This window comes from Pelophylax lessonae (assembly GCF_965119305.1).
Source record: "Pelophylax lessonae genome assembly, chromosome: 1".
Classification (NCBI taxonomy): Eukaryota; Metazoa; Chordata; class Amphibia; order Anura; family Ranidae; genus Pelophylax; species Pelophylax lessonae.
The window spans coordinates 507,336,362-507,353,594 of record NC_138768.1 but is presented as its reverse complement, the minus strand read 5'-3'; the positions used below and the strand labels follow the sequence as shown (position 1 = coordinate 507,353,594).

The following is a 17,233-nucleotide window of genomic DNA, read 5'->3' as shown; positions in this document are numbered from 1 at the left end:
ATTGATAGCACAAAACAGGAAACTCAAGTGATAGACACCTAACATGTTTCGAAATGTAATTTTTTTTCTTTTCTTCTTCATAGTTGCATAAACCTATTTAGGAAATGAGGTTATCTGTGTAGAGGTAACTAGAAATGTATGTGAATATTTAAAAGTGCCGATAGGGCAAGTAAATTATTCTCCAGACGTCAGACAGGAGGGAAGAACAGAGGCCAGCGTCTGACCTGTGCTTGCTGTGACCTCCCTGACCCCAGTGAATCACATGTTATGTGTTATAACAATGTAAATGCCTATGAGGTGCAAGCAGTTTTTCAGCCTCACTGGTTTTATAGTGTATGTCCCTTTAAATAGAATGAAGGTTATGCCATCTTTTTTGTTTGATTCAAATATTTGAATGTAACAAATTTTGAAGTTCAGTTGAGTAGTCCAAAAATGTCCCGATAGATAGGAAGAGGAAGCAATCTTCTTAGGAGTAGAGCCTCCACTGTCTCAGGTCTAGGAAATAGTGTGTGGATTGTGGCAAGGTTGGATGGTAACGGAGTTAGATATTTTTTATATTTTTGTTACAACAATAAAGATTTTGTATCATTTTCTTTTAACTCTTTTTTTTTTTTGTTAATTTTATAACCAACAAACATACAAAAAAAGAAAAATAACTATCACATATCAAAATCTATACTCTATAATAGAAAAAAAAAAATAAATAAAAAGAAAGAAGAAAAAAAAAAAAACAGTTGACTGAAAATCACAGCTTTCTTCGTCGAACTATGTGTTGCTGTTAAAAGTCCCATTATGAGGGTTCTTCTCCATAATTCTACAGTTTAAGGGATGTTGGCAATTATCAGCTACTTTATTAATTTACAGGTAAGTATTATTGAGGCTGCTGCGCACAGAAGGTTTTTATTCTTAATGTATGGAATGCATAAAGATAAAAAAACTTCTGCCTTTAGAACAACGTTAACACTTTACCACCGGAGGATTTTCCTGCTTTACGTCCAGGCCACTTTTTGCAGCGTGGCACTGTGCGACTTTAACTGACAATTGCGCGGTCATGCAACGCCGTACCCAAACAAAATTTACGTCCTTTTTTTCCCCACAAACAGAGCTTTCTTTTGGTGGTATTTGATCACCTCTGCGCTTTTCATCTTTTGCAATATTAATAAGAAAAAGCGACAATTTTGAAAAATAACAATATTTTTCACATTGTTTTATATGAAATTCCCCCCCAAAAAAATTTAAAAATGAAAATTTTTTTAACATTTTAGGCCAATTTGTTTTCTGCTACATATGTTTGGTAAAAAAAATCACAATAAGCGTATTTTGATTGGTTTGCGCAAAAGTTATCGCAGCTACTAACTACGGGAAAGATTTGTCATTTTTATCGTTTTTTTTTTTTTTTTAACTAGTAATGGCGGCGATCTGCGATTTTTATTTTATTTTTATTTTTTTTGCGGGACTGCGATATTATGACGGACAGATCGGACCCCTAACTGACATTTTTGACACTTTTGGGGGTACCAGTGACATTACTACAGTAATCAGTGCTATAAATATGCACTGTTACTGTAATAATGACACTGGCAGGGAAGGGGTTAACTATATTGGTGATCAAGGGGTTAAATGTATGCCTGGTGCTTACTGACGTGTGTGGGGGGATGGGACTGTGTGACACAGGCACAGATCGCAGGTTCAGCTATGCTGAATCCTGTAATCTGTCCCTGCCTGTCACAGAGGAGATCCGCCCGCTTTGTTTACACAAGCGGGCGGATCACATCACTCGATCCCTGACGATCGGGGAAGAGTGGCGGTGATCACCGCCTCTCCTCCCCTGGCCCGACTCCCGCTTTGTCTGAATACAGCGGGAGCGAGCCTCCGGTGGCGCCCACAAGGGGAGGAGTCCAGCGACGTAGGTCTACGTCGCTGGACGATAACGAGCCACTTTGCCGCAGTACGCTCAATTTTTTTTTTTTCTTTTTCAATTTCCTTTAGATTTACCTTCAACTTTGTAGTGAAAGGGCCTGCCTGCATACAAATTAAAGGTGTTTAGGTTTGACCTCATATTATATGGTTTTGGTAAATCTAAAGGAAAGTTCTACAAGAAAATTGTATGGCTAGCCTTATAAACGTGATTGAGCAGCTGTCACTTCTATTACAAAGCCAGAAGCTGGATCTCTAAAATGTAAGCTATTCTGCTGTGCTGAATCCATGCAAGAATAAAGCCGGCCATAGACTGTTTAAATCTTGGCCGGTTCAGCAGGGACCTGCCAAGATTCAAACCATGTATAGGCAGACTGAATGTACCCAACTTCAATTGTTCAACTTGGGTACAAACAGCCTGTTTTACTTGTGATTATTGCTACCGGCTATTATAGCCGCTAGCAATAACCACTATGTTCTCCTGGCAAGGACGGCTTCCCTGGCCCACCCCACCAGGAGAACACAATGGCTCCATGGGTGGGTTTCCCCCATCAACACTGACTTACTTGATTCCCCCATCAACACATTTTTATTGTTCTGTGTATGGCCGGCTTTGAGCCCCGTACACACGAGTCAAAATCCGGCCGGGAATTTTCGTCCAACGACCGATCTGCCGATTTTCGACTTGTTAGTATGATGCTTCCGACAACTGACTCCGACTTTTCGGCCGAAAAAATCCTGGTGTGCAGGCTATAAAATTTTTGTCGACCATCAAAACACGTCCGATTTTCGTCTTATTAGTACAGATTTCGATGGGGAAAAATCTTAAGAGCAAGACTAGGCATGCTCAGAAATGAAAGAACACATACAAAGCAATCCAACAGATGACATCACTTCTGAAGTAGAATTCTGTCGTACGGGAAAATTCCCAGTCTAGGCACATTCCAACCAACAGACACCACTCTGGACAAAAGACAGACGACCGGTTGGCGGAAATTCGTTGCGTGTGTACGAGGCTTTAGTATAGCCGATTAGAGCAGGAAATCTAATGCATAGTAGTATGGGTCCTTTTGTCCAAATGTTTCTGAATGAAATGTTTGTGGTCCTCAAAGAGTGATTCCTCTCTTTGTTTGCTCTTATAGAGGACTACCTGTTAGGACCCCATGCACACTGGGCTCACTTCGTGTTCTGGGTGTATATGGCCACAAACATTACATAACACTCCGGTACAGCATTGAGCCCAGTCTAACTACTGTATTTTTCAGCCTCGAATAGACTTGCAGGCTGCTGGCCACAGGGCAGGATGGCGTGCCTGTGCCTTCAGCCTACATGGAAATGTCAGAATCCTAGACACGGGCTAATTTCCTAGTGTGCATGAGGCATAGAAACTAGAAAGTGCCCAGATGTGCCAAGGAGCCATAAGATAAACTAAGCACCATTTATTAAGGATAACAAGTGTGTTCAATAAAGACAAAGTAAAGTTTCTATGTCTAACTAATGGCTGCTTTACTCTAAGGGTCCTTTCACATGAAGGATCCGATCAGATCTGCCTGTCAGTTTTTTAGGCGGATCTGATCGGATCCTCCATGCATCCCTATGGGGCAGCGGATGTCAGCGGAGATATGTCCGCTGACACCCGCTGCCATCCATATCCGATCCTGTCCATGAAATCCGGACAGAGGGAACCCTATTCTCCATCCGTCCAGGGGATCGGATTGTATGAGAGCGGACATGCGTGCCGCTCTCACCCGATTTCCCATAGAGAGCAGCGGGGCTCTGACACCTCCCTCTCCGCACACAGTGTGGAGACGGAGCTGTCATCCCCCTGCTCAGCGGGGATTGGCGGATCGATCCCCGCTGAGCAGAGGACGGTCCGCAACGGAATGCGGACCGTGTGAAAGGAGCCAAACTCAGGGGTCTTCAAACTGTGACCTGCAGGCCACATTCTGCCTACTACATGTTTTTTTTCTGGCTTCTTAGCTAGGGCAAGTTGTTGATCCAGTGCAGTAATTAAGGTCAGCAGGGACTGCCTGTGGTTTCTGCTTTTCCTGCCAGCATCCTAGTGACCAATGACTTGCTTGTCCCAGTATTCACAGAAGGACAGAACTTTCCTTGTCTAAACCTGTTCCACCTTCTAGCTGCGCACCCATGCTGTAAACCATACAGTGGTATGGGGGACGCTAATGGGGATGCTAATGTGGTGGGGGGGAGGGGTCGATTCTTATGTAAGGGGGGCCTCTTATTAGGACCCTGATGCAAGTGGGACTGTGATGGGGACCTGATGTAACAGAGACTCTGATCGGGACCCTGGTCAATGGAAATTCACTTAGTGGGTGGTCCACTATACTTCAGTTAGAAAAATTAAAGGATCCAGGTGGAATATTGTTCATTGACCAGGGGCTTGAATTCTACTTGCTTTGGTTTCTTACATACACTGTATTATCAAAAGTATTGGGACACCGGCCTTTACACGCACATCCCAGTCTTAGTCCATAGGTTCATTATTGCATTGGCCCACCATCTGCATCTATAACAGCTTCAACTCTTCTGGGAAGGCTGTCTACAAGGTTTAGGAGTGTGTCTATGGGAATGTCTGACCATTCTTCCAGAAGCGCATTTGTGAGTTCAGGCACTGATGTTGGACGAGAAAGCCTGGCTCGCAGTCTGCACTCTGTTGTGGAAATTTTATTAGGACTAGTGTGGACATTTTTCAGGATGTGTTTTATTTAGATTGTCATTATAGCTCCTGTTGTCCGTTTGCTTACAATACGCTCATTAGAGTGTGTACGGGCAAACCAACAATTTTGTTGTCTCATAAATAAACGGAGCTCCCTGCCTTAGGCAGGACATTCTTGTGAGCATCCAATGTGTGATAGCAGCCTGTGTGTCTGTATTACTGGGTACTGCTGAGCGCGCTCCATTACCTTATTCTAAAGAGCTGAGAACTGTTCTTTTTAGCACAATGGGATTGATTGCGCATGCCGTATATCAATATCCAAAAGTGCACTTATTAGCGCAATGGAGTTATTTGTGCATCAAGCGTATATTGATTTCCAAGACCACTCTAATTCATCCCAAAGGTGTTCTATCTGGCTGAGGTCAGGACTCTGTGCAGGCCAGTCAAGTTCCTCCACCCCAAACTCGCTCATCCATGTCTTTATGAACCTTGCTTTGTGCACTGGTCCAAATCATTGGGTGGAAATTATGGTGTGGGGTTGTTTTTAGGTGGGAACTCTTAAGGCATCAGCATACTAAGACATTTTGGACAATTTTATGATCCCAAATTTGTGGAACAGTTTGGGGACGGCCCCTTCCTGTTCCAACGTGACTGCACACCAGTGCACAAAGCAAGGTCCATAAAGACATGGATGAGCGAGTTTAGAGTGGAGGAACTTGACTGGCCTGCACAGAGTCCTGACCTCAACCTGATAGAATACCTTTGCGATGAATTACATCGCAGACGGCGCCTTCTCTCCAAAATCAGTTCCTGACCTCACAAATGTGCTTCTGGAAGAATGATCAAACGTTCCCATGGACACACTCCTAAACCTTGTGGACAGCCTTCCCAGAAGAGTTGAAGCTGTTATAGCTGCAAATAGTGGGCCAACTCAATATTGAACCCTACGGACTGAGACTGGGATGTGCGTGTAAAGGCATTCGTCCCCATTACTTTTGGTAATATATTGTAGTTATATACATAGTCTGGTGAAAAAAAAGACATAAGTCAATTTAGTTCAACCAATAAGTTGAGCATGGTCAGGGATTGTAGAGCCTTGGGAGCTTTTGCAGTATTCACTCTCCATGTATCCTTAAGGCCCGTACACACGTACCGATCGTCGGCATACAAACGTCGGTGGACGAAGGATCTGCCGATTGTACGCATGTTAGTATGGTGCCTCCGACAGATGTCTGCGCACAATCCGCGGACAAAAGTCTTTCGTGCAAACATGAAAATATTTGTATGCCGACACCAGAACGGACGATTGTTCGCCTGTCAGTACACAATTCGGCCGACAGACCGCAGATTTGCAAGACTGGGCATGCTCAGAAAATAGAAAACACAGGGAAAGTTAACCATTACATGACATCACTTCTGCAGTCGGCGGACAAAATTCTTGTGCTGTCCTTGTGCTGTCTTTGCACTTTTCAGCAGACACCGACATCCCGGGGAGAAAAGAGGAACATTTGTAAGCCGACCATCGGTACGTGTGTACGGGGCTTTAGACTGCAGAAACGTTTAGGATTTTAGAGCAGTAAGTGGCTGATTCGTTTTTGCTTTGATTGCAGTGATTTTTTTTTTTTTTAATGAGAATCCTTTTTCAAATGGTTTTTGTTTTTCTCCATAGTTTAATTATGGCTGAGCAATTCAAGGTTGAGAGTCCCAATGTACGCTATTTAAAGGATATTATAGAAGCCGATTACAACTACAACACTACCAAAGTCTATCAAGAAAATGGTGTTACTAAGGTAATGTATTGATGATTGCAAAAGCAATTTTTTTAAGTTGTTATATTATACCAAATATTATATCTTATTTTTACATTTACCTTGTGGTTCTCTGGCTTGTTGAAAAACGCTCATCCAGCGATTTTATGTTTTGATAAGGTCACAGAACTCCCAGTGTTTTTGAATATATCCCCGATTGTAAAAGATGAATATGTAAGCTTGGCTTCCAATTTAGGGAAAACAGCTTGCTGTGAAGTCCTGCCCTCTATTGCTTTAGGTAACTTACAATTAAAATAAAAAGTATACACACCCCTGTTAATATGTCAGGTTTCTGTAATGTAAAAAATATGAGAAAAAGATAAATAATTTAAGAACTTTTTCTATGTGACCTATAAACTATACAACTTAATTGATAAACAAACAGAATACCCTTTTTTTTTTTTTTTTTTGGGGGGGGGGGGGATGAAAATAATGTGATTGCATAAGTGTGCACACCCTTTTATAACTGGGGATGAAGCTGTGTTCAGAATTAAGCATTCGCATTTAAACTCATGTTAAACAGGAGTCAGTGCACACCTGCCATCATTTAGAGTGCCTCTAATTAACCCCAATAAAGTTCAGCTGTACTAGTAGGTCTTTCCTGCCATTTTCTTAGTCACATCCTACAGCAAAAGCCATGGTCTGCAGAGATTGTCTAAAGCACACGTGTCAAACACAAGGCCTGCGGGCCAAACCCGGCCCTCGAGGCCGTTTCATGTGGCCCTCATACCTGCAGCTTCAGAAGAGCTTCAGCCCTCCTCTGATCCTCCTCCAGATCCTGTATTTTCTGCTTTCCAGCATTGCCTCCAGCTTCTTCCCAGCAGCAGCACAAGGCAATGGGGGTGCACTGTAATGTAAGGGAGGGGGGGGGCTCAACTTCTGATGGTGGGGAGGCTCTTGATGTCTTATGTAAGGGTAGGGAATGCTCTGGACATCTAGTCTTACAGATACAACCGGCCCTTTTCAGGGCAATCATAATGCTGATGCGGCCCACGATTAAATTGAGTTTGACACCCCTGGTCTAAAGCATTCAGTGGGTTTCTCATTGTTAAAAGGTATCAGTCAGGATAAAGGTACAAAAGAATTTCCAAGGCATTAGATTTACTGTGGAATACAGTGAAGACAGTCATCATCAAGTGGGGAAAATATGGCACAGCAGTGACATTACCAAAAACTGGACGTCTCTCCAAAATTGATGAAAAGACAAGAAGAAAACTGGTCAGGGAGGCTGCAAACAGGCCTACAGTAACATTAAAGAAGCTGCAGGAATATCTGGCAAGTACTGGCTGTGTGATACATGTGACCACAATTTCCTGTATTATTCATATGTCTGGGCTATGGGGTAGAGCAAGACGGAAGCCTTTTCTTGCGAAGAAAAACATCAAAGCCCGGCTAAATTTTGCAAGAACACATCTGAAGTCTCCCAAAAGCATGTGGTAAAATGTGTTCTGGTCTGATGAAACCAAGGTTGGACTTTCTGGCCATAATTCCAAAAAATATGTTTGGTGCAAAAGCACTGCACATCACCAAAAGAACACCATACCCATATTGAATTATTGTGGTGGCAGCATCATGCTTTGGGGCTGTTTTTCTTCAGCTGGAACAGGGGCCTTAGTCAAGGTAGAGGGAATTCTGAACAGTTCCAAATACCAGGCATATTGGCAGGTTAACTTCAGGCTTCTGCTAGAAAGCTGAACATGAAGAGGAACTTCATCCGAAGCATGGAACTTCATGCTGAAGCATGACAACAACCCAAAGCATACATCCAAATCAACAAAGGAATGGCTTCACCAGAAGAAGACTATAACATTTTGGAATGGCCCAGCCAGAGCCCAGACCTCAATCTGATTGAAAATCTGTGGGGTGATGTGAAGAGGGCTGTACACAGGAGATGCCCTCATAATCTGACATATTTGGAGTGTTTTTGCAAAGAAGAGTGCCAAGTCAAGATGTGCCATGCTGATTGACTCATACCCAAAAAGACTGAGTGCTGTAAAAAAAAAATCAAAAGGTGCTTCAACAAAGTATTAGTTTAATAGTGTGCACACTTTTGAAACCATATTATTTTAGATTTTTAAATGCTTTTAAGTGCAGAGGAGGGGTTTGGGGTCTTTTAGACCCCCAGATCCCTCCACAAGAGTACCTGTCAAGAAAAATAGTTTTTTTTAAATGTACAATACAAAAATATCGTCCGATACCGATATGCATTGGCTAAAATATCGGTATTGACAATGGAAAAAATGATATCAGTCTAATGCTAGCGTGTATGTGTATGTACCAAGCACAGTGGGATGGCATGTGCTGGCTATATAGTGATTTAGTGCCGGTTCACACTACTGCGATCAGACATCGCATATGATTCGGAGCGATGTCATGCGATGTCTGTGCGGTGCGAGTTCAGCCATACAGTTTGTATGGCTGAATTTGCACCGCAATCGCAGTGAACATGCACAGGACCCTTTTTTTGGTCTGCAGCGGAATCGAATCGCATGGTGGTTCACACCAGTGCGATCCGATTCCTGTGCAAACTGTCAGATTGCACTGAGGAACACACAGTATATTCGCAGTGTTCCCGCATCGCAATAGTGTGAACCGACACTTATTCAGTTCTTCTAAAGTATGTCCCCTCAGGGTGGATTGTTTGTGCAATGGTTGTTCAGGCTGTTGATTTGCCAGATTAGAAGTAGAAGAGTTGCAGCAGGTATGTTAGTAGGGTAGTGGCAGTGGCCTGGGTGTGAATCACAGTGTGCAGCAGGGGACAGAGGAATCCAGCTCAACTAGTGTTCAATGCTGAGGATTCTACCTGCAGCTGTTAAGGTGTTATTAAAGCCTCATTTTTATAAAAAATTAAAATAACAAATGTCTAAACAAAACCATTGCACAGAGCAGCCCCGATCCTCTTCTTCTGGGGTCCCCCACCAGCACTCCAGGCCCCTCCTCTTCAGTGGGTGCCCCCCTTGGAAAGCCGCTTTCCATGGGGGCAACTGCGTGCTCGCTCCTGAGTCCCACTTCTGCGTCCATTGACACAGACTGCAGGACTCGGCCCTGCCCCTCGCTCCCATGTCACAGCTTTTGATTGACAGCAGCGGAAGACAATGGCTCCCACTGCTATCAATCTGGCCAATAAGGAGAGAGACAGCAGCGGGAGCCTTTGCTCTCGCGCACCTTGCTGGATGGGATTGGGCTCAGGTAAGAAAAGGGGGGGGGGGGTTGTCTTAGGGGGAGCTGCAGCACAAAAGGTTTTCCACCTTAATGCAAAGAATACATTAAGGTGAAAAACCTTAAACTTTAGAACCACTTTAATGGCTAGTGTTTTTTCCCCCGACTTTTCTAGTTTTTAGTGTTTTGGTTACTGGGGAAAAAAAAAAAAAGATCTGCTGAACCGGCCAACTTTCAATATGTGTATTTGTGTATACCCAGCTTTAGCCTTTATGTTGGGAATGATAACTAGACAGAGGGTCTGAGTATTTAGCAAAATAAACCTGAGAGGGCTGACACCACTCAGTTCATAAAAATGCTGTGGGTGACATTCGTATATCCTGTCGTCTTCTCCGCATCCATTAAACATTTTCAATCATCAATTCCACTCCAGAATCCCTGACAAAGGTACACTGTGCAATATAGCGACTAGCTAAGTGAACTGTTGCAGGACTTATTTGTTGGCACATCAGCTTTTTTTTCATGTTCTTGTTGAAAATGTAAAGGGATAAAACGATAAGAAAATATGGATGTATTGCAGAGATGTATTACATATGTATTTTTTTTTTTCCCCCTTTCGCTCAGTGATGGACACAGTGCTCCATATTCAGAACCATAGGGTTATATCGCCCCTCCCTTACAAGAGTAGGACACTAGGCAACTTGGCTATGCCTATGGGCAGTCCTAGCTGGTATAAATCCCCCTCTCTGCTATTGGCCTTCTCCTGTGACCATTTCCAGATGGATCAGGCAGATGTTCGCCTGCTGGTTTTCCAGCATGCCTGTCTGACAGAAGCTGACCGAATGGCTGGCTTCTGTCCGACAGACTGACATACACACGTTTTTGAACCGGCCGTTGTCTCCCGACATTCATCTAGTCCAATCTTATCTAAACCGAAGCAACTGTGCATGAGCATGCTTCCATTCCTGTTATCGTCTTGTAAAGATGTATTTTTACTTACCCAATCCATAAAAAACTGTAACTTAAAGTAGTTTCAAATAATTTCATTATAGCGTTCTTTAACCACTTAAGCCCCGGAAGATTTTACCCCCTTCCTGACCAGGGGTTTTTTTGCGATATTTTTTTTTTTTTTACTGCGTAACTTTAACGGACAATTGCGCGGTCGTGCGACGCTGTACCTAAACGAATTTGACGTCCTTTTTTTTCCCCACAAACAGAGCTTTCTTTTGGTGGTATTTGATCACCTGTGCGATTTTCTGATCATGCGCTATAAACAAAAAAAGCGTCAATTTTGCAAAAATAACAATATTTTTCAAATTTTTTTTATATGAAATTCCCCCCCAAAAAAATGTAAAAATAAATTTTTTAACATTTTCGGCCAATTTGTTTTATGCTACATATGTTTGGTAAAAAAAAATCGCAAAAAGCGTATTTTGATTGGTTTGCGCAAAAGTTATCGCGTTTACTAACAAAGGGAAAGATTTTTGTCATTTTTGGTGGGTTTTTTTTTAACGCGTAATGGCGGCGATCTGCGATTTTTTTTTTTTTTTTTTTTTTTTTTTTTTTTGCGGCGGACAGATCGGACCCTTGACTGACATTTTTGACACTTTTGGGGTTACCAGTGACATTACTGCAGTAATCAGTGCTATACAGTGGGTACGGAAAGTATTCAGACCCCCTTAAATTTTTCACTCTTTGTTATATTGCAGCCATTTGCTAAAATCATTTAAGTTCATTCTTCTTCCTCATGAATGTACACATAGCACCCCATACTGACAGAAAAACACAGAATTGTTGACATTGTTGCAGATTTATTAAAAAAGAAAAACTGAAATATCACATGGTCCTAAGTATTCAGACCCTTTGCTCAGTATTTAGTAGAAGCCCCCTTTTGATCTAATACAGCCAGGAGTCTTTTTGGGAAAGATGCAACAAGTCTTTCACACCTGGATTTGGGGATCCTCTGCCATTCCTCCTTGCAGATCCTCTCCAGTTCTGTCAGGTTGGATGGTAAACGTTGGTGGACAGCCATTTTTAGGTCTCTCCAGAGATGCTCAATTGGGTTTAAGTCAGGGCTCTGGCTGGGCCATTCAAGAACAGTCACGGAGTTGTTGTGAAGCCACTCCTTCGTTATTTTAGCTGTGTGCTTAGGGTCATTGTCTTGTTGGAAGGTAAACCAGTCTGAGATCCAGAGCACTCTGGAAAAGGTTTTTGTCCAGGATATCCCTGTACTTGGCCGCATTCATCTTTCCCTCGATTGCAACCAGTCGTCCTGTCCCTGCAGCTGAAAAACACCCCCACAGCATGATGCTGCCACCACCATGCTTCACTGTTGGGACTGTATTGGACAGGTGATGAGCAGTGCCTGGTTTTCTCCACACATACCGCTTAGAATTAAGGCCAAAAAGTTCTATTTTGGTCTCATCAGACCAGAGAATCTTATTTCTCACCATCTTGGAGTCCTTCAGGTGTTTTTTAGCAAACTCCATGCGGGCTTTCATGTGTCTTACACTGAGGAGAGGCTTCCGTCGGGCCACTCTGTCATAAAGCCCCGACTGGTGGAGGGCTGCAGTGATGGTTGACTTTCTACAACTTTCTCCCATCTCCTGACTGCATCTTTGGAGCTCAGCCACAGTGATCTTTGGGTTCTTCTTTATCTCTCTCACCAAGGCTCTTCTCCCCCGATAGCTCAGTTTGGCCGGACGGCCAGCTCTAGGAAGGGTTCTGGTCGTCCCAAACGTCTTCCATTTGAGGATTATGGAGGCTACTGTGCTCTTAGGAACCTTAAGTGCAGCAGAAATCTTTTTGTAACCTTGGCCAGATCTGTGCCTTGCCATAATTCTGTCTCTGAGCTCTTCAGGCAGTTCCTTTTGACCTCATGATTCTCATTTGCTCTGACATGCATTGTGATCTGGAAGGTCTTATATAGACAGGTGTGTGGCTTTCCTAATCAAGTCCAATCAGTATAAACACAGCTGGACTCAAATGAAGGTGTAGAACCATCTCAAGGATGATCAGAAGAAATGGAAAGCACCTGAGTTAAATATATGAGTGTCACAGCAAAGGGTCTGAATACTTAGGACCATGTGATATTTCAGTTTTTCTTTTTTAATAAATCTGCAACAATGTCAACAATTCTGTGTTTTTCTGTCAATATGGGGAGCTGTGTGTACATTCATGAGGAAGAAGAATGAACTTAAATGATTTTAGCAAATGGCTGCAATATAACAAAGAGTGAAAAATTTAAGGGGGTCTGAATACTTTCCGTACCCACTGTACATATGCACTGTTACTGCAGTGTTAATTTTGGCAGCAAATTTCAATTTAGTTTTAGTCTTAGTCTTAGGACTAAAATGGCATTTTAGTTTTAGTCCCATTTTAGTCTTCTGCAAGTGTTTTAGTTTTAGTCGTCTTTAGTCGACTAAAACTCCAGTACATTTTAGTCGACTAAAACGTCTTACATTTTAGTCGACTAAAACGTCCTACATTTTAGTCAACTAAAACTAATTTTAGTCATCTATAATCGAATATGTGTAGTTCAATTGTAATTTGTAATGCATTATTTAAAGTGGAGTTCCACCCGTTTTTCCAACATTATAAAAATTGCTTTTATTCCCCAAATGATCACAGCATTGGCTAAATGTAATTGTTTTCCTATCTACTTAAAGGAAATAATGTTTTATAAATGACATTCTTCATAAACTAACCTTGATTTTTCCTCAGCAGGGGGCTCCCATCTTAATTGTGGGCGTGTGAAGCCCACATGTTACTACTTCCTACAATAGGTGCTGCTGGTTACCCAGCATGCACCTCCAAAGGAAGGTCCCACCCTGTTGTTATGGCAACACAGCTACTGCTGTGCTGGTCTCTGGTGAGAATTGAAATCACATGAATGTCTAATACATTGTTACCGTGGCAAACTTTGTTTATGTTAAACATACCTGTATCATATATATTATTACTATTATACAGGATTTATATAGCGCCAACAGTTTGCGCAGCGCTTTACAATGTGAGGGAAGACAATACAGTTACAGTACAATTCAATACAGGAGGAATCAGAGGGCCCTGCTCGTTAAAGCTTACAATCTAGAAGATATATATATATATATATATATATATATATATATATATATATATATAAGAGATCTATCTATATATATATATATATATATATATATATATATATATATATATATATTTTTATATATCCATTTATTTTTTACAGTATTGCTAATTTTCACTTGCAGCTGACGAAACAGATTTTCACTTCGCCCCGGTTCACACTTCTGCGAGTGCCGGGTTTGCATGTAATGTCGGAGCGCACTGCTCCGACATTACATGCGATCAGCTGTGCGGTGCGAGTTTAGCCATACAGTTTGTATGGCTAAATTCGCATCGCACCCGGAGCAAAGACACACAGGAGGCATTTTTGCAGCCGCATCAGGATCGGATCGCACAGCGGTTCACTTGTGCGATCCGCTCCTGTGCGAACTGCACGATCGCACTGCGATATGCGATCAAACTGGGGGTGTCGTTAAGATTACATTGACACCCCCAGCGTATCGCATATGGCAGTGTGAACTGCCGGGGGTGCGTGTGCGATGCGGGAACAGGCTGCGAATTCGCAGCCTTCCCGCACTCGCATAAATGTGAACCGAGCCTTCACCTTTAATTCCACCGTGAATTTTAAATGTACCTTGGCGCCGCGTGAGGGGGGGCGCACATAATCCTCTATCTCCCTCAAGCATTGCCGGGACAAGGCCATCCAGCGCCCAGGGCGAAGACACCAAACTGCACCCCCCCATAAAATTTCCCCTCCAAGCGCAAATTCTCCCCTTAAAATCTTCCCCTCCCCCAAATGTCCCCTCCTAGCACAAGTCCTCCTCCCCTCCTAGCAGAAATACCCATCAATCATCCCTACTAGCACAAATCCCCCCTCCTAGGACAAATCCTCTTCCCCCCCCATCCCAAACCCCCCGAATATCCCGTCTAGCACATCCCACCATATTCCCCCGCCTAGCACAAATCCTCCCCCCAATTTTCCCCTCTAGCACAAATACCCCCAATCATCCCTACAAGCATAAATTCCCCCCATCCCCATTTCTAACAGCGCCATAATTCCCAATCCTAGCACAAATCCCCCCATCACCTCTTCTAGCAAAACCCCCCCCCCCAAATCCCCTTCCTAGCACAAATCCTCCCCCCCCCGTCCGTCCCCCCAGCACAAATCCTCTTCCCCTTATTCCTACAGCACAAATCCCCCCTCCTAGACAGAACCTCCCCCCCCCCACAATCTCCACAGCACAAATCCCCCCTCCTGGTACAAATCCTCTTCCCTCCATCCCCACAGCAAAAATCCCCCCTCCTGGCACAAATCCCTCCTCCTGGCACGAATCCTCCCCCCCCCCAGCACAAATCACCCCTCCTAGCACCCCCCTCCCCAATTTCCCTGCTAGAAAAAATGTTATCCTGTCACCTCTCAAATTTCCCATCCCAGCACAAATACCCCCCCCCCCCCTATATTGATCCAACCTAGAAGTAATCATCTTCTCCCCACCCCTCCTAGTACAAATACTCTCATTCCCCTCTCTCCCCCCCTCCCTGGTGTCCCCAGTGCAGTTCTCCCTTCCCTCGGCTTGGCTGCAGCTTTCCTCCAGCAGGCAGACCTCAGATACAGCGCGGCACATTTATTTGTGATTCTCCTCTTCTGAGGCTCCTTCCTTCTCATCTTCATATGTCAGAACGGAGGAGGAGCCTAGGGGAAGCCGATTTCTAAAGCTTTGCACGGACAGCTGGCGGGAGAGATGCTGCTGCAGAAAGGGGAGAAGATTGCGGCTCAGGGATGCCACTGGATGTCAGATCGGGACTTTACAGTATTTGTTACCCCCCTCTCCTTAAAGCAAACAGTGTGTGTAGGGGGTGTAGGGGACACGTAATCAAACTCTGTATTGTCCCGATCTGACAACCAGTGGCATCCCTGAGCCGCGATCTTCTTCCCCTTCAGCACAGCAGCCGCATCTCTTCCGCCAGCTGTCCGTGCCAAAGGTTTAGCAATCAGCATCTCCTAGGCTCCTCTCCACTCTGACATATCAAGATGAGGAGGAGCCGAAAGAGGAGAAATCCCGATCTGACAGTCCCGATCTGATGAGCGCTACAGTAACAGGAGTGTGAAGCTGGGGAGGAAAGAGAGAGAGCACATCCCGCTCTCTTCTGTCAGCTAATAGTTGCAGAAACACTCCTGGTAGCGCCCCCTCCACCTCCCAAGCTACAGATGCCCAGGGCAGCCGACCTCCCGCCCACGAGAGAGAGATAGATAAAGAGACAGAGTCAATTATTATGTTTAAAATTTTATTAAATTTTTTTTATTTACAAAAAATAAAAATATTTTATTTACATATACTGTATATGATCAAAAAATACAATAAAATAAGCATACAAGAATACATCTAAAGAGAGAAAGAGAGAACGAGAGAGAGAGCGCGGGGGAGAGAACGAGAGAGAGAGCGCGGGGGAGAGAGCGAGACAGAGGGGGAGAGAGAGAGAGAGCGCGAGACAGAGGGAGAGAGAGAGCGAGACAGAGGGGGAGAGAGAGAGAGAGAGAGACAGAGGGGAGAGAGAGAGAGAGAGAGAGACAGAGGGGAGAGAGAGAGAGAGAGAGAGAGAGAGAGACAGAGGGGAGAGAGAGAGAGAGAGACAGAGAGAGAGAGAGAGCGCGAGACAGAGGGGGAGAGAGAGAGAGAGAGAGAGCGAGACAGAGGGGGAGAGAGAGAGAGAGAGAGCGCGAGACAGAGGGGGAGAGAGAGAGAGAGAGAGAGCGAGACAGAGGGGGAGAGAGAGAGAGCGAGACAGAGGGGGAGAGAGAGAGAGAGCGCGAGACAGAGGGGGAGAGAGAGAGAGAGCGCGAGACAGAGGGGGAGAGAGAGAGAGAGAGCGCGAGACAGAGGGGGAGAGAGAGAGAGAGAGCGCGAGACAGAGGGGGAGAGAGAGAGAGAGAGCGCGAGACAGAGGGGGAGAGAGAGAGAGAGAGCGCGAGACAGAGGGGGGGAGAGAGAGCGCGAGACAGGGGGGGAGAGAGAGAGAGCGCGAGACAGGGGGGGAGAGAGAGAGAGCGCGAGACAGAGGGGGAGAGAGAGAGCGCGAGACAGAGGGGGAGAGAGAGAGAGAGAGAGCGCGAGACAGAGGGGGAGAGAGAGAGAGAGAGCGCGAGACAGAGGGGGAGAGAGAGAGCGCGAGACAGAGGGGGAGAGAGAGAGAGAGAGAGAGCGCGAGACAGAGGGGGAGAGAGAGAGAGCGAGACAGAGGGGGGGAGAGAGAGCGCGAGACAGGGGGGGAGAGAGAGAGAGAGAGAGCGCGAGACAGAGGAGGAGAGAGAGAGAGAGAGCGCGAGACAGAGGGGGAGAGAGAGAGAGAGAGCGCGAGACAGAGGGGGGGAGAGAGAGCGCGAGACAGGGGGGGAGAGAGAGAGAGCGCGAGACAGGGGGGGAGAGAGAGAGAGCGCGAGACAGAGGGGGAGAGAGAGAGCGCGAGACAGAGGGGGAGAGAGAGAGAGAGAGCGCGAGACAGAGGGGGAGAGAGAGAGAGAGCGCGAGACAGAGGGGGAGAGAGAGAGCGCGAGACAGAGGGGGAGAGAGAGAGAGAGAGCGCGAGACAGAGGGGGAGAGAGAGAGAG

The 17,233-nt window shown here is 44.8% G+C and overlaps 1 protein-coding gene across 1 annotated transcript in view; it reads left to right on the top strand.

Moving 5' to 3' along the window:
- ISYNA1 (inositol-3-phosphate synthase 1) overlaps positions 1 to 17,233 on the top strand; it is an 80,789-nt gene that overhangs the window by 8,683 nt on the left and 54,873 nt on the right. Inside the window, exon 2 of the mRNA XM_082263789.1 lies at positions 6,264 to 6,384. Within this exon, the coding sequence (XP_082119915.1) occupies positions 6,271 to 6,384 (114 nt within the window). The 5' untranslated portion in view covers positions 6,264 to 6,270. The remainder of the gene's footprint in view (positions 1 to 6,263; positions 6,385 to 17,233) is intronic.